We start from the raw sequence: 24898 nt of genomic DNA on the forward strand, positions 1-24898 counted from the left end.
TGACAGGTGGATTGGTCATCGAAACACCATACCGTGGTCCGCGCGTTCACCAGATCTGACATCCCCAGATTTCTGTCTGTGGGGGAAGTTGAAGGATATTTGCTATCATGATCTACCGACAACACCTGACAACATGTGTCAGCGCATTGTCAATGCATGTGCGAACGTTACGGAAGGCAAACCACTCGCTGTTGAGAGGAATGTCGTTACACATATTGCCAAACGCGTTGAGGTTGACGGACATCATTTTGAGCATTTATTGCATTAATGTGGTATTTAAAGGTAATCACACTGTAACAGCAAGCGTTCTCAGAAATGATAAGTTCACAAAGGTACATGTACCACATTGGAACAACCAAAATAAAATGTTCAAACGTACCTATATTCTGTATTTTAATTTAAAAAACCTACCTGTTACCAACTGTTCATCTAAAATTGTGAGCCATATGTTTGTGACTATTACAGCACCATCTATCACAAAGCGAAAAAAGTGGTCCAACTAATACATTCATATTTCTTTACGTACTACATGAATATGTAATAAAATAATGGGGGTTCCTATTTAAAAAGACACAGTTGATATCCATTTGACCTATGGCAGAGCCATCTAGCGGGCCAACCATAGCGACATCTGGTTTCCCCCTTCAAGCTAGACAAGTTTAGTTCTTTGTAGTTTTTTTTTGTTTGACGCTTATTTCGTGAGATATTTGGCCCGGTCACGATCAATGGACCATCCTGTAGATAGAGAAACAAATTAAAGTTTTAGGAAGAACTCCGCTTACAGCTGGTAAAATTGTTGTTTATTGAAAAATGACCAGTTTCACAGCTTTAAGCCGCATCATCAGGTGAACCTAGGTGGTAAAAAGCAAAGTACAGAGTCACCACATTTTGCGGATATTAAAATTAGTGAAGGAATGTCTTAAATATATTCATAACGTCAAAATATCTGCTGTGGTTACTCAGAATATAAAATAGTTTTCAAATTAAAGTTCTTGCAGATGGAAAACAATGAATGTAGTAGAATATTTAGACATATGAGAGATTATGCAGAAACAACAACTTCTTTAAAAATGTGAAAAAACCAGTAATTCTGCGCTAAGGGTTTAAGATGAAGTACATTTCTGTGGAGAAATTGTAGTATAGTATTATTCATCTAAGGATCATTATACTATGGCATAAGATTTTTATACTTAATACTTGAAAATCATGTTATGTATACAGTCGTGTAAATATGTACACACTTCCAGAATGAATTTTCACTCTTCAGTGGGGTGTTGCAGAAGTCTGGATTTTGGCTTGAGCGACATTCACACTGGCGCAAGTATATTTGTACCATTAAACAACAGGGGGCCTGACAGATTAAAATGGTGCATCAAACTGGGACTTGTCTCGGAACCTTTGCCTTTCATGGGAAAATGCACTACTGACTGAATTATCCAAGCATGACTCACCACCTGTCCTCATAACTTTACTACTGCCACTAAATCTCTCCTATGTTTCAAACTTCACAGTAGTTCTCCAGCACACTGTGTGAAACAAATATTCATGAAAGAAAGGATACTGAGAAGAATTGGTGTAGCCACAGCCTAGGGGATTGTTCTAGTATGAGTTTTCACTCTTCTTTAGAATATGTGCTGATTTGAAACCCTCTGGTAGATATAAACTGTTTGCCAGAGAGGGGCTCGAATCTTTAAACTTTGCTTTTTGCAGAAAAATTGTCTATTGGGCCGGGCATGCCTGCTGCAGAAGAACTGTGCAGTTTTGAGAGTTCGTTGAGGTATTGATCTTAGTAAAGTTGTTGGAGTCTGTCATTAGTTCATTCTCATGCCAGATAAATCTAACCAGGTAAACTAGGAAGAAGGCTGCCACTTTGAAAAAGCTACTGTCTTCTCAGCTGAATTAAGAGCTGCTGTTTTATTTCACATTTTTTGGGTTAACATTGACTTGATTACATTTGCATTCTTCAAAGAAAATAAGTATTTTGATCTGTGAATACAGATTCCTGGTTATAGATAGCCAATGCCCTGGTTGTGATGTAGATTTGCAACAAACTCTGTTACTTGCCATATATCTAACAGAACTTTCAGACACTGAGTCCAGATGTTTGGATAATTTATAAAACGAGTGGCTAATGAATTACATTTTCTTTATTTTTGTTTGAACTGGTTGGGAGTTCCCAATTTCTTTGTTTATGTTAGAAGGGAATTTGTTGAGTACCTTTGCACCAGAGTACATAACTCCACTCTGAATTCTGTAGGAAGAGGAAAAGTCAACATGAAAGTAATTTTCATCTCTCACATTGTGATTCTGTGTGTTAAAATTTGACTGAGAAGTAAATGTATTGGGAATTGAACATAACTATTCCAAGATCCTTAAAAAAGCTTCTGGGGTATGAGTGATTACTTTATACAATATTTGTACTGCTCCCTTCTGCTGAATGAACAGTTTATTTACTTTAGGTGCACTGTGCCACAGGTAATACCATAAGACAACAGAGACTGGAAATAGGCAGACTAAGCTAATGCCCATGTCGTTAGGTCAGCACAGTGAGAGAGACCTCTAAGAGCAAAACATGCTGAATTTGGCTTCATGTTTGGTTTGTCTATGTACTGACCCCTTTTAACTTGTTATTCAGCCAGACTTCAAGGAATTTTTCACAAATTGTTTCACTTAAATTATGATTTTTAATGGTTGCAATGAAGGTAATTGCGAAAAAAACCTTGGGTAACAGAAGAAATACTTCGACTGACAACTGAAAGAAGGAAATAAGAAATGTTGAGGGGGAACACTGGAGTACAGGAATATAAATTACTTAGGAACAAAATAAATAGGAAGTGCAGGGAACCCAAGGCAAAATGGCAGCAGGTCAAATGTGAAGAAATTGAAAACTAAATGTATGTTCAAAAGATTTATTTAGCGTATAAACTAGTCAGAATAACCTTTGGTAAAATCAAAAGCAAGGGCAGCAACATTAACAGTGCAATGGGAATTGCAGTAATTGTAGGCCTCTGTAGGGAGGGGGGTAGAAGACTTGTCTTTAGAGTTCATAGATGAAGAAACTGGAGTCGATGAGGAAGACATAGCGGATCCAGTATTAGAGTCAGGATTTAAAAGAGCTGTGGAAGACTTGAGATCAAATAAAGCAGAAGGGATAGGTAACATTCCATCAGAATTTATAAAATCATTGGGAAAATGTCAACCAAATGACTATTTGAGTCAAGTGTGTAGAATCTGAGAGACTGGTGACATACCTTTGGACTTTCAAAAAATATCACCCACAAAATACCAAAGATAGCAAGGGCAGATAGGTGCAGAACTGTTACACATTCAGCCTAGGATGTCATGCATCCAAGCTATGACAAGAGTAATAAACACAAGAATGGGATACAGAACTGAGAATCTGTTAGATGCTGATCAGTTTAGCATTAGGAAAAGTAAAGACACCGAGGATGTAGTTCTGACTTCACGCTTGATAATAGAAGTGGCGATGAAGAAAAATCAAGACACATTTGTAGAATTTGTTGGCCTGGGAAAAGTATTTGACAATGTAAAATGGTACAAGAGGTTTGAAATTCTTAGAAAAATAATTGTGAATAACTGGGAAAGATATGTAATATACGGGGTGAATATAATTAAAGTTAAACTTCCAAACTGCCGTAGAAATAACACCACTCGTCAGAATGACATCAAATTGCAACGAAATATTATTGGAGAAGGGAGAAAACATGTGGCACAAGAAAAATAAACAGTTACAAAATGTAGCATTAGATGGCACTGTAAGCATCATAATTTAATAGTGGTCCACTACAAATGACAAATGAATCATACAACAATGCCTAAGGTGTACGTTTGACATTAAACAAACTGTACTACTCAGTGTGCTTGGGTGTACAGGTGTGATACTGTTAGTTACACAAGCCCATCCACCTCAGCAACGTCATATAACATCGGTTGGCAAAAATTGGTTTTTGATTGTCCTGAAGCAAAACCACATTAAAAGCATCAATCACATCAGTTTTTTTATTGTCGTGAGGCCAAAAACTGCATAAAAAGCATCAATCACATTGCTTTTTAATTGTCCTGAGGCCCAAAACCACATGAAAAGCATCAATCAAAATCAAATCAGATTTTTAATTTCCATGTGACTGGCACAAAACATGTTCAATGTGCTGTCCACCATTTTCCGCAACGAGTTGAATTCGAGAAACAACATGTTCCACAACTGATCAAAGTGTTTCCGGGGTCACATTCAGAGTGTGTTGCACAATGCATGCCTTCAATACAGCTAAGTTTGCAGTCGGAACACTGAACACAACATCTTTTTGCCATCTTGCATAAAAATGAGCCCAACCATGCGTCCCCGCTTTTGAAGAGCTGGAATGACGTGGTTGTGCAAAAGACACTCGGAGCACTTACCAGTGATGGTACAGGTAACAGGACCACAAGCACCTGCCTCTTTGGAAAATTGTGGCCCTATGATAAATGATGCGGTAAATTCGCACCACACAGTGACCTTTTCAGGATGAAGTGGTACTGGTTGATTTGCGTGTGGATTTTCCATTGCCCATGTTTGACAATTCTGTGTATTGACATATCTTGTCAGATGGAAGTGGGCTTCGTCTGTCTGTGAAATCTTCCACGGCCAATCATTGTCCACTTCCATGAGAGCAAGAAATTCTAAAGCAAAGGTTGTTTGTGCTGGCAGATCAACAGGAAGCAACTTGTGCACACAGATTATTTTGGATGGATACCAAAGAAGGATTTTTCATAGGATTTTACGCACCGTGCTCATGGGTACGTCCAATGTTTGGGCAATTCTCTGTGCACTACACGTTTGCACACCACCACTCATCTTCTCCTGCATTGCTGTGGACACTGCTTCCACTGATATCGAATCAATTCGTTTCCTTCCTCTATCAGGTTGCACACCAAAAGAACCTGTCTTTTTGAATTGCTGAATCATTTTCTCCAGGCCCACAGCAGTCATCGGACCAATGCCTTTTTTCAAACCCTTCAGTGTCTGGAACTTCTGCAGAGCAACGTGTGCCCAGTCATCACTCTTGTAACACGGCTTTACAATCAGAGTGTGATCCTGCATTGAGACAGTCATGGCGAACATCACAGACGTGAAAGGAAGAAAATCCGTGTACCTGGTGTGCTTATACCAACTTCAATGGGTCGTGCACATAACAGGTGTTTTCATTTACATATTCTGACACATACAGCGCCATCTGTTGATCAATTTTCACACTATTTTTCTTTTTCTTCTGCTGTACGTTTTCCCCCCTTCTCCAATAATACTCCATTGCAATTTGATGGCATTCTGACCAGTGGTGTTATTTCTACAGTGTTTTGAAAGTTTAACTTTAATTATTATCACCCTGTATAATATGTACAAGAATGAAGAGGGAAAAATAAGAATGGAAGACTAAGAATGAAGTGCTCAGATTGTAAAAGATGTAAGTCAGGGTTTCAGTCTTTCACCCCTGCTGTTCAGTCTTTTCATCAAAGAAGCAGTGATGGAAATGAAAGAAAGGTTCAAGAATGGGATTAAAATTCAGTGTGAAAGGATATAAATGATACGATGTGCTTATGACAATGCTATCCTCAGTGAAAGTGAAGAAGAATTACAGGAACTGTTGAATGGAGTAAAGTCTAGTGAATAGAGGATATGGATTGAGAGTAAACCTGTGAAAGAGAAACAGAAATGAGAGTAGCAATGAACTTAATGTCAAAATTGGGGACTACAAAGTAGACCGATTCTGCTACCTTGGAAACAAAGTAACACACAATAGATGACACAAGCAGGACTTAAAAAGCGGACAGCGAAAAGAATTGAAGTTTGTGAGATTTGGTGCTATAGAAGGATGTTGAAAATTAGATGAACTGATTATAAAAAAGGGAGTGGTGCTCTGCATAATTGATGAAGAAAGGAACATATGGTAAACTATGATAAGAAGGCAGCACAGGATGACAGGACTAGTGTTATGACATCAGAGAGACCTAGAGGTAGGTGTAAAGGGTAAAGACTGTAGTGGAAAACAGAAATTGGAATACATCGAGCAAATAATTTAGGATATAGGGTGCAAGCACTACTCTGAGATGAAGAGGTTTCACAAGAGACGAGACTGATGACTCAAAAATGTCATCTTCTGGTGGTAGCAGGCATTCTGTCCGTGTTTAAAATTGCATATTATGTTTTGTTCATGCTGAAGGGAATTTTTCTCTGGGACACTGTGTGCTCTTAGCACCAAAGTTTTAAGATACTAGTGGTTTATAAAGATTGATAGCAGTTATTGGTATGTAAATAGAGATTTGTGACAAAGGATCTGCAATATTCTGTGTGCCTTACTTCAGAATCAACTTCATGATGAACTGGGAATTCCAGAAATGGGAAGCAGCCATCCTTTTCTATATCCATGGTGAATTAAATACTTGCATGAATGAAATTAAATAACTACAAAAATTGATATAAGTCATCCTTCCTGCAGTGTACACTTACCTCCAGAAACCTAGAGGTTTCAGACTTACAGAATCAAGTGCCTTGACCTCAAAATCTCCCGTAAATAAATCAGCCATTATATTGGGCAGAGGGCTTCCCATGACGACTCTGTCAGTATGTTCATGAAATTCACCACTGAATAGAAAATAAGATGACATTAGCACACAATCGAAACAGTTCTCTCTTTGTCAAAATATTGGGGAATGAGAGAGGAGGAGTCTTCTAAAGGTACCGTGGTGTATAGTGATACTGTATCAAAACTAACCAATGCATCAATGTGGAGTTTGGCTGTGTGGCATCGCCCGCTATACCTGTGAGAGGACAAGTGGCCGCTCCTTCAGCAAGGTCCGAGCAGGCACATGGGGGGAGGGGTTTATTAGTTATTGGGAGCTCCAACGTTAGGCGGGTGATGAAGCTCCTTAGGGAAATAGCAGAAAGGTCGGGGAAGAAGGCCAGTGTTCACTCTGTCTGCTTGCTGGGGGGGGGGGGGGGGGTCTCATCCGAGATGTGGAGCATAGAGAGCACTGGGTGCACCCGACTGCAAATTGTTGCTCATGTTGGCACCAATGACTCCTGCCGTCTGGGTTCAGAGGTCATCCTCAGTTTGTACAGGCGGTTGGCGGAGTTGGTGAAGGTGGAAAGCCTCGCTCGCGGGGTGGAATCTGAACTAACTATTTGTAGTATCGTTCCCAGAACCGGTCGCGGTCCTCAGTTTTGGACCCAAGTAGAAGGCTTAAACCAGAGGCTCAGGCGATTCTGCGGAGATCTGGGGTGCAAATTTCTCGACCTCCGCTATCAGGTGGAGAAATGTAGGCTCCCCCAGAATAGGTCAGGCATGCACTACACGCAGGAAGCAGCCACAAGGGTAGCGGAGTACTGTGGAGTGCACGTATGGGTTTTTTAGGTTAGAGAATTCCCTCCCTAGGCCAGACAAGAAGCCTCCTGAGACGCGGCAAGGTAGGAGTAGGCAAAATGCAACAGGGAATAACAATATTAATCTGCTAATAGTAATCTGCAGGAGTGTCTATAGAAAGGTCCCAGAACTGCTCTCATTAATAAACGGTCACAATGCCCACATAGTACTAGGGACAGAAAGTTGGCTGAAACCAGATGTAAACAGTAATGAAATTCTAAACTCGGATTGGAATGTATACCACAGAGACAGGCTGGACAGTGAAGGGGGAGGCATGTTTATAGCGATAAGAAGTGCGATAGTATCGAAGGAAATTGACGGAGATCCGAAATGTGAAATAATTTGGGTGGAGGTCACGGTTAAAGCAGGCTCAGACATGGTAATTGGATGTCTCTATAGGCCGCTTGGCTCAGCAGCTGTTGTGGCTGAGCATCTGAAGGATAATTTGGAAAATATTTCTAGTAGATCTCCCCACCATGTTATAGTTCTGGGTGGAGATTTTAGTTTGCTGGATATAGACTGGGAGACTCAAATGTTCATAACGGGTGGCAGGGACAAAGAATCCAGTGAAATTTTTTTAAGTGCTTTATCTGAAAACTACCTTGAGCAGTTAAACAGAGAACCAACTCGTGGCGATAACAACATATTAGAGTTTCTGGTGACAAACAGACCCTAACTATTTGAAACAGTTAACGCAAAACAGGGAATCAGCGATCATAAAGCGGTTACTGCATCGATGATTTCAGCCATAAATAGAAGTATTAAAAAAGGCAGGAAGATTTTTCTGTTTAGCAAAAGTGACAAAAATCAGATTTCAGAGTACCTGACGGCTCAACACAAAAGTTTGTTTTAAGTACAGATAGTCTTGAGGATCAGTGGACAAAGTTCAAAACCATCGTACAATATTTGTTCTATGAGTATGTGCCAAGCAAGATCGTAAGAGATGGAAAAGAGCCACCGTGGTACAACAACCGAGTTAGAAAACTGCTGCGGAAGCAAAGGGAACTCCACAGCAAACATAGCCAACGCCTTGCAGACAAACAAAAATTACGTGAAGCGAAATGTAGTGTGAGGAGGGCTATGCGAGAGGCGTTCAATGAATTCGACAGTAAAGTTCTATGTACTGACATGGCAGAAAATCCTAAGAAATTTTGGTCTTATGTCAAAGCCGTAGGTGGATCAAAACAAAATGTCCAGACACTCTGTGACCAAAATGGTACTGAAACAGAGGTTGACAGACTAAAGGCCGAAATACTAAATGTCTTTTTCCAAAGTTGTTTCACAGAGGAAGACTGCACTGTAGTTCCTTCTCTAGATTGTCACACAGATGACAAAATGGTAGATATCGAAATAGATGACAAAGGGATAGAGAAGCAATTAAAATTGCTCAAAAGAGGAAAGGCTGCTGGACCTGATGAGATACCAGTTCGATTTTACACAGAGTACGCCAAGGAACTTGCCCCCCCCTTCTTGCAGCGGTGTACCATAGGTCTCTAGAGGAGCGTAGCATTCCAAAGGATTGGAAAAGGGCACAGGTCATCCCCGTTTTCAAGAAGGGACATCAAACAGATGTGCAGAACTATAGACCTATATCTCTAATGTCGATCAGTTGTAGAATTTTGGAACACACATTATGTTCAAAAATAATGACTTTTCTGGAAACTAGAAATCTACTCTGTAGGAATCAGCATGGGTTTTGAAAAAGACGATCGTGTGAAACCCAGCTTGCGCTATTCGTCCACGAGACTCAGAGAGCCATAGACATGGTTTCCCAGGTAGATGCCGTGTTTCTTGACTTCCGCAAGGCGTTCAATACAGTTCCCCACAGTCGTTTAATGAACAAAGTAAGAGCATATGGACTATCAGACCAATTGTGTGATTGGATTGAAGAGTTCCTGGATAACAGAACGCAGCATGTCATTCTCAATGGAGAAAGTAAGAGTGCTTTCAGGTGTGCCGCAGGGGAGTGTCGTAGGACCATTACTGTTCACAATATACATAAATGACCTTGTGGATGACATCGGAAGTTCACTGAGGCTTTTTGTGGATGATGCTGTAGTATATCGAGAGGTTGTAACAATGGAAAATTGTACTGAAATGGAGGAGGATCTGCAGCGAATTGACACATGGTGCAGGGAATGGCAATTGAATCCCAATGTAGACAAGTGTAATGTGCTGTGAATACATAGAAAGAAAGATCCCATATCATTTAGCTACAATATAGCAGGTCACCAACTGGAAGTAGTTAATTCCATAAATTATCTGGGAGTATGCATTAGGAGTGATTTAAAATGGAATGATCATATAAAGTTGATCGTCGGTAAAGCAGATGCCAGACTGAGATTCATTGGAAGAATCCTAAGGAAATGCAATCCGAAAACAAAGGAAGTAGGTTACAGTGCGCTTGTTTGCCCACTGCTTGAATACTGCTCAGCAGTGTGGGATCAGTACCAGATAGGGTTGATAGAAGAGATAGAGAAGATCCAACGGAGAGCAGCGCACTTCGTTACAGGATCATTTAGTAATCGTGAAAGCGTTACAGAGATGATAGATAAACTCCAGTGGAAGACTCTGCAGGAGAGACGCTCAGTAGCTTGGTACGGGCTTTTGTTGAAGTTTTGAGAACATAACTTCACTGAGGAGTCAAGCAGCATATTGCTCCCTCCTACGTATATCTAGCGAAGAGACCATGAGGATAAAATCAGAGAGGTTAGAGCCCACACGGAGGCATACGGACAATCCTTCTTTCCACGAACAATACGAGACTGGAATAGAAGGGAGAACCGATAGAGGTACTCAAGGTACCCTCCGCCACACACCGTCAGGTGGCTTGCAGAGTATGGATGTAGATGTAGATATTAAGCCTGAGGCCACTAAGTGTCTCAATAAACTTCATGGAGTTACCTGTGTGGTGGGTACACTTCCCTGAATGAATGGTTTTAATAATTAAGCTATATATTTAACAGAAAAATACATTGGGGAGCCAGTGGTGCTTATTATTGGCTGCATGGATGAAGGCAAAATGTCTCTTGGCTCACTCCTTGTTATTACATCTGTGGTAAGAGAAGGAAGGTGTCCAAAAAATGTAATCTCATAGATCCAGTAAATAAATGCCCACGCATGTGCAGTGATGCCTTGAAACATTTATATACTGTTAATTTGGGCCAATTTTGAACACAGCTGTATAAGTCTTGTTTTTCCAAGAGGTTTGATGGCTTGTGTGGCCATATGTAATTCCAGCAGTTGAGAATTGTGGGCAACCACACATACAGGACTGATGGACACATCTGTGAAGATTAAAGGCTACTTGATGTTCAACATGAGGATGCCATTATTGAACAGTACATGACCCAGTCGGCTCATTACTGATAGTGTCTGTTAGTTGTTTGTGTAGTCTTTGTGGGTTATCCACTACTTTAATGTTTTGGAAGACCTTCAAAAATCACTTGGCCTATGACTTCCAGTGGCACAATCAAATGGACATAACTGGAAGTTACTTCAATAAAGCCATTTACAGTAACTGGTCATTCAAAACCTGATTTAATGCAATGTATACAGGATGCCTTAAAAGCAAAAATAGTGATAAGGAGTACAGTAATACCATTCACAAATCATAAGGAAGAGAGATCCAGGAAGCTGAAATGATATTTCTTAGAGCTGTGGAAGTTCGTACACCGAAGTAGAGAGATAAAGAAACAATGACATTAGGAAGGAATTAAACATATTTAATGTAAGAAACAAAACTGAAGACAACAGAAGAAAATGGAATGAACATTTTGGCAGATTGAACAGTGGCAGAATACTTTACGAAGTCAGAAATTAGAATGAGAAGTCTGGGAATGGCAAGAAACAGATGTGCACCATAGAAAGTGTAGGCCTAATACTTGAAATGCAGGAAAAGAAGAAGAAGAAGAAGAAGAAGATGTGATATTTGTTTGGTCTGTCTGCTTCTCAAGTGACCACTGGCATGAACTCAAGGTTTTCGGAGAGAGTTGTTTTACAGTATTCATCAGAAACAAAATCGAATTCAGGAACTGCTGCATCAAAATTCTTCCTGAACAATGTTTTTAGTCTTTGATATAATTTTGCATTAACCTGAACATCTTGATTCCACCCATCATAACTGGAAGAACTTTTTTGAACAGTTTTTTGGTCACGCTGCTGAGAAAAGGAGTTCATTTTGATTTTGCTGTAAAATTTTGCATTTTGATTTTGCCACAATAACTACAGCAAAATTTTGTGGCATTCATATGGTGTAAGGGATGAAGACTACTGGTAAAATCCACTGAAGTAGAATGTCATTGAAGCCATGATTTTGTAACAGGCAGCTTCCATGAAACAGGTGAAGGAGCATCCCTTTGGCCAGTCACCTAGGCATTGTGGGTTTGATCGGTGAGCAAGGGAGTCAGAAGTCTTATCAGAGGTGGGGGACTGCAGCTAAAGAGATAGGTTATAGTAAAACTCTATGTTGTTACATCAAACTGGAGCAGACACAGATGCATGTCCTTGTCCAGTTGGCACAGAAGCTTTGTACTCGGTGTAGCATTCAAATAACTCCCGGGAATTCAGCCAGGTAACACTTTCAGTGACCGCCGATATTTTGGCGGGAGAACACCCCGCCATTTTCAAGGCAAACTGCAACGGACAGGCAGCGTACATGCAAATTTAAGACCTCGGTTCTCGGACTGAAGCAGGAAAGATAACACACACACACACTGAACACTAGTGCCACCAAGGTGGTGCTGTATTAACTAATCTCTTTCGCATTTGTTGATATCCACTTACTTTTTATTTAATGACCAGTATTACGAGCAGACAGATGGAGTTGCAATGGGTAGTCCGTTGTCTCCTGTGATCGCAAATTTGTTTATGGAAGACTTCAAGGAGCATGCATTAGAGTCGGCGCCTTTGAATCCTGCCTGTTTCTTTAGATAAGTTGACGATACCTTCGTTGTTTGGCCTCATGGTAGGGAGAGAATTTGAATGTCTTTCTAGAACATCTGAACTCGATCCACCTGAACATTTGTTTTACAATGGAGGTGGAAGAGGATGGTTGCCTTCCCTTTCTTGACGTGTTGGTTAGGAGGAAGGATGATGGATCATTGGGACATGCAGTCTACAGGAAATGTACTCACACCGACTTGTACTTACAGGCTAATAGTTGTCACCATCCGGCTCAGTGTGAAGGGGTACTTCGTATCTTGGTACACAGGGCACATGTCGTTTCTGACACTGAGACTTTGCCAGCTGAGCTGTCCCATCTTGAAGTTACATTTTGTCAAAATGGTTTTAGTGATAGACAGATTGAATGTGCGTTGCGCTATCGACCAACTGTACATCGGGTGATTGATGATAATTCTGAGTCAACACCTAAATCTACTGCCTTTTTGCCTTACGTAGGAAACATGTCCAACAAGATCGGTTGTATTTTATGGAAATACTATGTGAAATGTGTTTTCCGACCTCCATCTAAAATTACAGCACTTTTGAGTTCCGTTAAGGATGAACTTGGACTGCATAAGGCGGGTGTATAACGTGTTCCTTGTAGCTGCGGCATGGCATATATTGGTCAAACTATCAGGACCGTGGAGGACCGATGTACTGAGCATAAACGGCACACACGATTACAGCAGCCAAGTAGATCTGCTATTGCTGAACATTGCTTGGAGACTGGTCACCCCATGTTATATGAGATCCGAGATATTGGCATGCACGTCCAGCTATTGGGACAGTGTTATTAGGGAGGCAGTTGAGATTAAATTAGTGAGCAACCTCGTTAACAGGGATGGAGGTTTCTGTTTAAACTCTGTTTGGAATCCGGCTCTCTCCCTTGTCAAAAAACAGAGGGACAGAGTCAATGCTACCTCACCTGAGAATTCGTAGTCTCGCTATCGATAGCTCTGACTTTGGTCATCTTTGGTGGCACTAGTGTCCAGTGTGTGTGTTACCTTTCCTGCTTCAGCCCGAGAACCGAGGTTTTAAATTTGCATGTACACCGCCTGTCCGTTGCAGTTTGCCTTGAAAACGGCGGGGTGTTCTCCCGCCAAAATATCGGCGGTCGCTGAAAGTGTTACCTGGCTAAATTCCTGGAAGTTATTTGAAAGTTGTATACGCTAGGAGAAACTCTGGTCTCACATTGGTGTAGCAGATTTGACCATGCTTGAAGACCTCCACACTGCTAAGAGAAAGCATGCTGATGATGCATGCCAGCCAGAGTGGCCGAGCAGTTCTAAGTGCTACAGTCTGGAACCGCGCGACCGCTACGGTCGCAGATTCGAATCCTGCCTCGGGCATGGTTGTGTGTGATGTTCTTAGGTTAGTTAGGTTAAAGTAGTTCTAAGTTCTAGGGGACTGATGACCTCAGCAGTTATGTCTCATAGTGCCCAGAGCCATTTTTTGATTATGCACATGGCGATGTTAACCAGCTGATGCCTGTGCAGCATCCTTGCAGCAGGCTCAGCTGTGGTCAGGGGAACCAATTTCAACTTTATAATGGCCTGTTGCATTTGCAGGATTCCATGAACAGCCCAGTGTCATCAAACCTCAGATCCTGCCAAACTCTCTGTTACTGGGTGGGTCATATTCTGCCTATTTACAGTGTCCTCCTGTTAGCTGCCCATGGGCGGAGGCACACCAAGTCGATTGATAAAATGCTGCATTGGCATCTAATCATAAAGAATCTTCCCACATAATGGCATAATGCTTGGGAGGGGGGGGGGGGGGGGGGGGGTTGGTTAGCAAGTTAGCAAGCCTTCAAGGACAGAAAGTGAACCACCATGCCTTCATACTCCTTGGGGGTTATGGTATTGTGTCTGCATCACTACTATCTTAATTGGGGGTTCTAAAGGGAAATTAGTCTTCTTTCATAGGCTTCCTGTAATACCAGCAGATTACTCTTCAAATTTGAATGTCTTCAGTTTTCAATAAAACAAACTGTTATAAACAAGAAATGCAGACATACTCTTCTAGTGGTTGGACTCCACATGAAGTCAGTATTTCCCACACAGGCAACTTTACCTACTATCTTGCTCTTGGGTGTTAAGTAGAAAGAGCAGGAGAAAAATATACTGTTTGTTTCTTGTGGTGCTTCATGAGAAATACTAAATTCTGTACAATTTACTTTTTAATCTGTTCAAATAAAGAATAACCAGCTAATAAACAGTAGTTGATAGGAATCACTACAACTTCATGTGAAGACAAAGTGCTAAATGGCAGATAGGCACATTAAAGTATGGATGACTGTTCATTAAACTAAAGTTAGGTGATGAAACATTCCTGTGTTCGTACTGCACTTCATTAGCAAAATTATTTCAAAAGAATGTAGTAAATGAAATTCAGTGAGATTACTATTTTCTACTCTCTAGAGCAACGTTAACATATTTGATAGGTGCATGGTGGAATTTTTGTCCCCCAATACAATGCAATCCATATAGTATACCAAGAGAGTGAGTCAGAAGTAAATGGCAGATCAAATGAAGTGAATATCCATGTTCATATTTGTTATTCTTTGTTACTGTCCTAGTGAGTTACAAATTGGCAAGTGTATGCTAAGTTTTAGATTAATTAATAATATGCGTAATGTATAATTTCCCTGACTCCTGATTTTGATACCATTTGTACTGCAACACATAAGCATATGAGAATTGAAAATTGTGATTAATAATTGCAGACTGTCTGTTTTTTTAATGAGAAGAAGCTGCTATTCTCTACTTCTTTTGTTTTGGTATTCTCATTGCCACGCAGCTTCCTGTATGGTGATTGATTATTATTTTTTACAGAACACTTTGTAATAAAAAGTTTTGTATTGATTTAATTATTTTTATCTTGTTTTAGGATCTGCCAAGCACATTGAATTCAATCCTTTAAGAGCTGAAAACATTAAGCTTCCAAGTGGCGCAGTTTTTGTCATAGCTCATTCTCTTAGTGTTGTGAATAAAGCTGCAACCCATGACTACAATTGTCGTGTAGCAGAATGCCGTTTAGCTGGCCAGGTATTTCTCATTAATATTATTCACAAGAGCGTAAGGTTGATTATAGCATCTTATGGTTGTGATTGAAATTAACAAAATAATGTGGGTTTATTGTAGCTGGAAAAATCCATGCATTAGTTCTCAAATTAACAGTATTTACAATGGTAAAGTTCAAAAAAATTTATTCTGCCACAGAAATTAAACAAAATCCAAATGTTCATATTTTTGAATCTTGACTCTGATTTTCCTTTGATGTGTGATTTCATCAGACAATTTATGACTTCCAAGAAATCTTCAACACATGTGTTAACAGAATTATGATATTGCTTTTTCTTCTACACTCAGCATTTAATAAAGTTCTTAAATTTAATATATTTATTATTATTTTATCATTTGACATGTTTTTGTAAAAGAAAACATGTAGCTCTCCAAGCAATATAGGTATGTTGTTGTTGTTGTTGTTGTTGTTGTTGTTGTTGTGGTCTTCAGTCCTGAGACTGGTTTGATGCAGCTCTCCATTCTACTCTATCCTGTGCAAGCTTTTTCATCTCCCAGTACCTACTGCAACCTACATCCTTCTGAATCTGCTTAGTGCATTCTCCCTTGGTCTCCCTCTACAATTTTTACCCTCCACGCTGCCCTCCAATACTAAATTGGTGATCCCGTGATGCCTCAGAACATGTCCTACCAACCGATCCCTTCTTCTGGTCAAGTTGTGCCACAAACTTCTCTTCTCCCCAATCCTATTCAATACTTCCTCATTAGTTATGTGATCTACCCATCTAATCTTCAGCATTTTTCTGTAGCACCACATTTCGAAAACTTCTATTCTCTTCTTGTCCAAACTATTTATCGTCCATGTTTCACTTCCATACATGGCTACACTCCATACGAATACTTTCAGAAATGACTTCCTGACACTTAAATCTATACTCCATGTTAACAAATTTCTCTTCTTCAGAAACTCTTTCCTTGCCATTGCCAGCCTACATTTTATATTCTCTCTACTTCGACCATCATCAGTTATTTTGCTCCCCAAATAGCAAAACTCCTTTACTACTTTAAGTGCCTCATTTCCTAATCTAATTCCCTCAACATCGCCCGACTTAATTAGACTACATTCCATTATCCTTGTTTTGCTTTTGTTGATGTTCATCTTATATCCTCCTTTCAAGACACTGTCCATTCCATTCAACTGCTCTTCCAAGTCCTTTGCTGTCTCTGACAGAATTACAACGTCATCGGTGAACCTCAAAGTTTTTATTTCTTCTCCCTGGATTTTAATACCTACTCCGAATTTTTCTTTTGTTTCCTTTACTGCTTGCTCAATATACAGATTGAACAACATTGGGGAGAGGCTACAACCCTGTCTTACTCCCTTCCCAACCACTGCTTCCCTTTCATGTCCCTTGACTCTTATAACTGCCATCTGGTTTCTGTACAAATTGTAAATAGCCTTTCGCTCCCTGTATTTTACCCCTGCCACCTTCAGAATTTGAAAGAGAGTATTCCAGTTAGCGTTGTCAAAAGCTTTCTCTAAGTCTACAAATGCTAGAAACGTAGGTTTGCCTTTTCTTAATCTTTCTTCTAAGATAAGTCGTAAGGTTAGTATTGCCTCACGTGTTCCAACATTTCTACGGAATCCAAACTGATCTTCCCCGAGGTCCGCTTCTACCAGTTTTTCCATTCGCCTGTAAAGAATTCGCGTTAGTATTTTGCAGCTGTGACTTATTAAACTGATAGTTCGGTAATTTTCACATCTGTCAACACCTGCTTTCTTTGGGATTGGAATTATTATATTCTTCTTGAAGTCTAAGGGTATTTCGCCTGTTTCATACATCTTGCTCACCAGATGGTAGAGTTTTGTCAGGACTGGCTCTCCCACAGCCGTCAGTAGTTCCAATGGAATATTGTCTACTCCGGGGGCCTTGTTTCGACTCAGGTCTTTCAGTGCTCTGTCAAACTCTTCACGCAGTATCATATCTCCCATTTCATCTTCGTCTACATCCTCTTCCATTTCCATAATATTGTCCTCAAGTACATCGCCCTTGTATAGACCCTCTATAAACTCCTTCCACCTTTCTGCTTTCCCTGCTTTGCTTAGAACTGGGTTTCCATCTGAGCTCTTGATATTCATACAAGTCGTTCTCCTATCTCCAAAGGTCTCTTTAATTTTCCTGTAGGCGGTATCTATCTTACCCATAGTGAGACAAGCCTCTACATCCTTACATTTGTCCCCTAGCCATCCCTGCTTAGCCATTTTGCACTTCCTGTCGATCTCATTTTTGAGACGTTTGTATTCCTTTTTGCCTGCTTCACTTACTGCATTTTTATATTTTCTCCTTTCATCAATTAAATTCAATATTTCTTCTGTTACCCAAGGATTTCTACTAGCCCTCGTCTTTTTACCTACTTGATCCTCTGCTGCCTTCACTACTTCATCCCTCAAAGCTACCCATTCTTCTTCTTCTGTATTTATTTCCCCCATTCCTGTCAATTGCTCCCTTATGCTCTCCCTGAATCTCTGTACAACCTCTGGTTCTTTTAGTTTATCCAGGTCCCATCTCCTTAAATTCCCACCTTTTTGCAGTTTCTTCAGTTTTAATCTACAGGTCATAACCAATAGATTGTGGTCAGAGTCCACATCTGCCCCTGGAAATGTCTTACAATTTAAAACCTGGTTCCTAAATCTCTGTCTTACCATTATGTAATCTATCTGATACCTTTTAGTATCTCCAGGGTTCTTCCATGTATACAACCTTCTTTCATAATTCTTAAACCAAGTGTTAGTTATGATTATGTTGTGCTCTGTGCAAAATTCTACCAGGCGGCTTCCTCTTTCATTTCTTAGCCCCAATCCATATTCACCTACTATGTTTCCTTCTCTCCCTTTTCCTACACTCGAATTCCAGTCACCCATGACTATTAAATTTTCGTCTCCCTTCACAATCTGAATAATTTCTTTTATTTCATCATACATTTCTTCAATTTCTTCGTCATCTGCAGAGCTAGTTGGCATATAAACTTGTACTACTGTAGTAGGTGTGGGCTTCGTATCTATCTTGGCCACAATAATGCGTTCACTATGCTGTTTGTAGTAGCTTACCCGCATTCCTATTTTCTTATTCATTATTAAACCTACTCCTGCATTACCCCTATTTGATTTTGTGTTTATAACCCTGTAGTCACCTGACCAGAAGTCTTGTTCCTCCTGCCACCGAACTTCACTAATTCCCACTATATCTAACTTCAACCTATCCATTTCCCTTTTTAAATTTTCTAACCTACCTGCCCGATTAAGGGATCTGACATTCCACGCTCCAATCCGTAGAACGCCAGTTTTCTTTCTCCTGATAACGACATCCTCTTGAGTAGTCCCCGCCCGGCGATCCGAATGGGGGACTATTTTACCTCCGGAATATTTTACCCAAGAGGACGCCATCATCATGTAATCATACAGTAAAGCTGCATGCCCTTGGGAAAAATTACGGCTGTAGTTTCCCCTTGCTTTCAGCCGTCCGCAGTACCAGCACAGCAAGGCCGTTTTGGTTATTGTTACAAGGCCAGATCAGTCAATTATCCAGACTGTTGCCCTTGCAACTACTGAAAAGGCTGCTGCCCCTCTTCAGGAACCACACATTTGTCTGGCCTCTCAACAGATACCCCTCCGTTGTGGTTGCACCTACGGTACGGCTATCTGTATCGCTGAGGCACGCGAGCCTCCACACCAACGGCAAGGTCCATGGTTTATGGGGGGGGGAGGGGGAATATAGGTATATAAGCATGTAATTTGACACACCACAGAAATAACTGCTCATAGAAATGGACAGAAAATGCAAAATAGCACGGCAACAATGACTTGAGGAAAAATGCAGAGCTGTAGAAGCCTGCGTGACTGTGGGGAATTTAAAGAAACCTCAGAGAAAAGAGAAGTAACTTTACATAAAGAAAGACCTCAGAGGACAAGTTAGTACTAACAAGGAGATATTCCCAGGATGGGATCAACTTTTTGAAACTATCTATACAGCATGATAGGGTAGGGTCCCAGGTATCACAACCTGAAGCCATTCTTCAAAGTGGACCCTCATTTGTGAATAATTGATGAAAGACTTCTGTGTGACACTCTGGAGCAGTGGCCGTCAAACTTCTTTGCTCAAAAGCCAATACTGACATTGTGGGGTAACACCTCAGGCCACAAATGTGAAATACCATAAAGATAGTGAAGATGAAATACACTGGCCACCAGCCTGCAAGTGGCAATTGTTAAAAGTCGACACCATTTGGAACACTTTGTTCAATTGTTCTCTATATCAGATTGCTGCCACCTCTAGCAACCCCGAACTTGTGACAGTTTAACTGTGTGACAAAGTGTTGTGTGTGTGAGTGGATGATAAATTGATTAATAACAGTAATTGTATTTATATTTAAATGTGCTCTTGAATATTAGGCACGATCACAAAAGTTTGAGAAGTGATTTAAATGCCTGTTTTCCTGTCCTGTACTGTACTGTATTACAAGAGCCTTAATTAATTTTATGTCCCTTGTTACAATAAGTATTGTGTTTCTAGATAACCATCTCTGTAATGCACATTTGCGACTTCCACGTTACTTTCATATCAAAATTTATACAATAGCAGGCAATTAGTGCAAGTTGTGTATGCACATGAGCTGTCAGGACTGGACATCCCCATCTCAAATCTAACCCAGCAGTGACTGCACTGCTTACCCCTCTGTGGCTGCACTGCTTACCCCTCCATGACTGGGGTAAATGGCCAAATTTACTTAGCTCATAGCCAAATTCACCATTCTCAGTTAAAGCTTTTGACATTATATACACCACCATATAGATGGTTTCAAGAAGTCAATCCTACCCCTGTGGACCTCCCCTTGTAAGCAAAGAAGGGAAGGCTGATGAAGAAGAAATAGATGAAAGTGAAGTGGGCAATTTGATACTGTGAGAAGAATTTGACAAGCGTGTGAAACACCTAAATAAAATCAAATTTCATGGAGTAGACAACATTCCCTCAGAATTATGTGATTTGTGGGGGAGTCAGCCATGACAAAATTGTTTCACTTGCTTCAAAAGCTGCAGCATAGTTGTGAATAGAATCAGTGATCCAGAGTGTGTAGAATTAGTTCATTTATTACTGTCTATCATCACAAAAATTAGCATGTGATGACAATTTTTGTGACTATAGATTGGGATAACAGAAACATACTTAACTTGCTATGCAAGATAGATGAGACAGTTGAAAGACCCTTAGATTTTAAAAACAAAGTAATAGTCCCAGTTTCAAAGAAAGCAAGAAATGACAAATGTGAATATTATCTAACTATCAGTTTCATAAATCATGGTTGCAAAATACTGACATGAATTATTTTCAGAAGAACGGAATAACTGATAGAACCCACCTTGGAGAGGATCAGTTTGGGCTCCGCAGAAATGTAGGAACACATGAGACAATACTGTCCCTATGATTTATGTTAGAAGATAAGTTAAAGAAAGGCAGATCTATGTTTATAGCATTTTTAGACTTAAGAGAAAGCTTTTGAAAGCATTGAGTGGAGTATGCTCTTTGAAATTCTGAACATTACAGGGATAAAATACAGTGTGTGAAAGATCATATACAACATATGTAGAGACCAGTTTGCAGTTATGAGAGTTGGAAGATATGAAAGGGATGCAGTAGTTGAGAAGAGTGAGACACGGTTGTAGTCTGTCCACAATGTTATTCAATCTGTGTACTAATCAAGCAGTAAAGATGACCAAGGAAAAAAGTTGGAAGGGAATTAAAGTTCAAGGAGCAGAAATAAACATATTGAGGTTTGCTGATGACACTGTAATTCTGTCAGAGATGGCAAAGGACTGGAAAGGTATGTTGAAGGGAATTGATAGAGCCTTATATTGTGGCTTGAAGGGGTACAAAATATCCTCGTAAGGCTGCTGCAAATTTTTCATTGATCTAAAAATGTTCTCCAGCTATAACGTTTTTAGACGTGGGGGCAGATGAAAGTCAGCAGTTGCAAGATCTGATGAATTGCGTGCACGTTCAAAAAATTACTGTTTCAAATCCTTTCTCACATTCTTCTACATATATAGTAGCTCTGTTTCGCAGAAACAGAGATGTTGAAATCTGCAGTCAAATATTCCTCTACATGGAGGACTCACGAGTATAGCCCTTGTTTAATTCTCAGACCACTGCAAGGATGAGTTATACAAAGATATTAGTGTCAGTGTGATGAGAAACAGCTAATATTGCTAAAATATAATCAACATAATTATCATCAACGATAGCAGCAGCAGCAGCCATTTTTCATCTACTGTTGGATCAAGTCTCTTCCAGACTTCTAACGTACTAGCATCTTCAATCTTATGCATCAAAGTACATCTCGATTGTTTTCTGAGATTGCCTACCATCTTGCAATAGATTGCTGTCTTGGTCACTTTCTGTGATAAGCAATTCAGCAAAAAATGTAATCCATCTATCTTCTAGCAGCTGATCTGGCTCTGTTAAGCATGGTTTAAGCAGAGAATCTGGATTGGTAAAAATTGTTTTGTGACACAGGTGTTGCACATTAATTTTGTAAATACCTGTCTACACAGTGACATCAGTGTACCCTGCAGTTTTGACGTTTTGTGAGTGCTGGAGCATCACAGTCATCTCTAAAATGAAAGTTGTTATGGTAAATTAGTTGTGATGGAGTTCATGCTATTTGCTTGAAACCAATACAAAAGGAGAAGGACATACATGTTTGAATTTGTGATTTGATAAAGTCAACTACGTAAGAATGATGTCAGAGCAATTTAGAGACCTTTATAACAATGTTCAATAAGAAAAGAAGATATTGTAATGCATGATGTTTTACTTAGGAATTGAAACTACAGATCTCGGAGCACTTCTTTGACTTGTGTAGATTCTTATTCACCTCTATAGTATCCATTTCATGTTCCAAAATCCACAGTTGCTAACTTATATAATGACATTTACATCTGCACCTATAATCCACAAGGCACCTTGCGGTGTGTCGAGGGAAGTACTTTGTGTACCATATCACTTCCCTGCTTTCCTTTCCTGTTCTGGTCGTGCATAGTTTGCAGGAAGAATAATTGCTGGTAAGCCTCCTTGTGGGCTCGAATCTCTCCAATTTTATCTGTACCATATCACTTCCCTGCTTTCCTGTTCTGGTTATGCATAGTTTGCAGGGAGAATAATTGCTGGTAAGCCTCCATGTGGGATTGAATCACTCTAATTTTATCTTCATGGCCTTCTCATGAGATGTACGTAGGATGAAGCAATGTATCTGAAGATTCATCTAGTAACATACACTCTCAGAACTTTAACAATAATCCACATCTTGATACAGAACACTTCCCTTGCAGTGTTTGCCAGCTCAGGTGATTGATCATCTATCTGATGCTTTTGTGGATACTAAATGAACCTGTAATGAAATGTGCTGTTCTTCTGTGAATCTTCCCTATTTCCTTTATCAGTCTGATCTGGTGCAGATCCCATACTGAGAAGCAATATTCAAGTATTGGTCGAATGAGTCGTTTTGTAAGCTACTCCCTTTGTTGATGGATTAAACTTCTTGAGGATGTCTCCAATGAATCTGTGTGGCATCTACCTTATTTGTGATTGATTTTATGTGGTCATTCCATTTCAAATCACTTTGTATGCATACTCCTAGATATTTTAAGGAAGTAACTGATTCCAGTGATTGTTCTGCAATTGTGTAATCATACAGTAATATGTCTTTCCGTCTGTGTATTCACAATATGTTACATTTCCTAATGTTAAGGGTCAATTGTCACTTCTACACCAAGCGTTGATCCTCTACAGGTCTTCCTGCATTTTGCTACAATTTTCTAGCATTGAAATTTCTCTATCTATACTACAGCATCATCTGCAAAAAGCCTCATGTAACTTCTGACAATATCTATTGGGTCATTTATATGTATTGGGAAAGTAATGATCCTTTAACACTCCCCTGGAGCACACCTGAAGTTACTTTTATGTTTGAAAACTTCTCTCCATTCAGACTGACATGCTGTGTTCTGTTTGCTAAAAACTCTTCAATACTATTAAACAGTTGGTCAGATATTCCATATGCTCATAGTTTGATCATTAGGCAGTAGTATGGATCTGTATCAAATGCCTTCCAGAAGTCAAGGAACACAAAATCTACATGGACACCTTTATCTATTCTACATATTCCTGAAGCTTTTGGATGAACAGAGCAAGCTGCGTTTCACCCAGTGAAGCATGTTGCTTCCTACTGAGCAATTTTTTGGCCTCCAGCAGTGTCGTACTACATGAGCATAAAACATATTCCAAAGCTTTACGACTGACCAACGTCAGATAGTTTTGTGCATCTGTTTGATGATCCTTTTTGGGAACTGCTAATACTTGTGCTTTTTTTTTCAATCATAAGGAACACTTCGCTTCTTCAAAGACCTCCAGTACATGGCTTCTAGAAGAAAAGTGAATTCTTTCACATATGCTGTGTAGATTTGTATCGGTACCGTGTCAGGTGCAGTGACCTTCCCTCTATTGAGAGATTTCAGTTCCACATCTTCACAATGTCACCTATTTGGTAAGTTTCTTTTCTTTGACTTTCAGTTGTCAAATCTTTTTTGTTTCACATAGACTGAATTGTGTATTTTCACCTTTAACTTCACATAACATACTTTGGATAACTTCTGCATTTCCTCAGCTGTGCTTTTAGCGAAGCTGGCTATTCAGTCAAGCTTTTCAGGGTGGCTTCATATTGAGTGAGAGCATTGATTCCTTTTCTAAACCCAGAAAGGACTCTATATTAATCTTAGATGTCTTATTGTTTCTTACAGTATGTATTTTGGTCAGTAATTCAAACATCGTCAATCATTTGATGTTAATACCACAAAAACTGTCTCAAGTGCCGCACTGCATTGCGCGCTGTTCTTTTAATAATAATTATCCTTAACACACTACAAGGACCTGTGCATAGTGTAACTGCTGAAAGGCCAACCATTTTCTCAATTCACCACTTTGTTGCATTTATTGAAACATCACCTAGAGCAGAAACGCACATACCAGATAGTTTCATGTCATGGAAATTTGAATGCTCCAAAACTGAATAGTTTTTGCCAACGACTTTTGCCGCTGCACTCCATGCATTTACAATGACTGGCAGCAAAGTTCTGAAACTTGTTTTACAACATAGTCTTGCTATGTTAACTAGTTCTTACTTTCCCACCTCAGTTGCAGTTTCATAATAGTATCAGTACATTGTATTTAATATAAATGACAACATTGCCAACTAGATGGGTACTCTTTTTCAGATTATAGCAAAAAAACGTAATTTGAAATGGAGAGAGATATCTCAGCTGTCTGATCTTCAGAAGAAAGTTGGATTAAGTCTTGAAGAAATATCTGAAGTTGTGTGCAGTGCATTACATGAAGAGCCATACACGAAAGAAGAGGTATGTCTCAGTAGGCACTACTTATGTTTTTTATAGCTATTTTAGGATTG

General features: G+C 39.8%; 1 protein-coding gene across 2 annotated transcripts in view; it reads left to right on the top strand.

Annotated features, from left to right (window-relative positions):
• Positions 1–24898, top strand: part of LOC126481075 (N-acetylgalactosamine kinase) — a 92725-nt gene that overhangs the window by 30013 nt on the left and 37814 nt on the right. For both annotated transcript variants that reach the window (XM_050104561.1, XM_050104562.1), the window contains exons 6-7: positions 15249–15406; positions 24708–24848. In XM_050104561.1, the coding sequence (XP_049960518.1) occupies positions 15249–15406; positions 24708–24848 (299 nt within the window). The remainder of the gene's footprint in view (positions 1–15248; positions 15407–24707; positions 24849–24898) is intronic.

The sequence above is a fragment of the Schistocerca serialis genome, chromosome 5 (assembly GCF_023864345.2).
Source record: "Schistocerca serialis cubense isolate TAMUIC-IGC-003099 chromosome 5, iqSchSeri2.2, whole genome shotgun sequence".
In the NCBI taxonomy this organism is placed as follows: Eukaryota; Metazoa; Arthropoda; class Insecta; order Orthoptera; family Acrididae; genus Schistocerca; species Schistocerca serialis.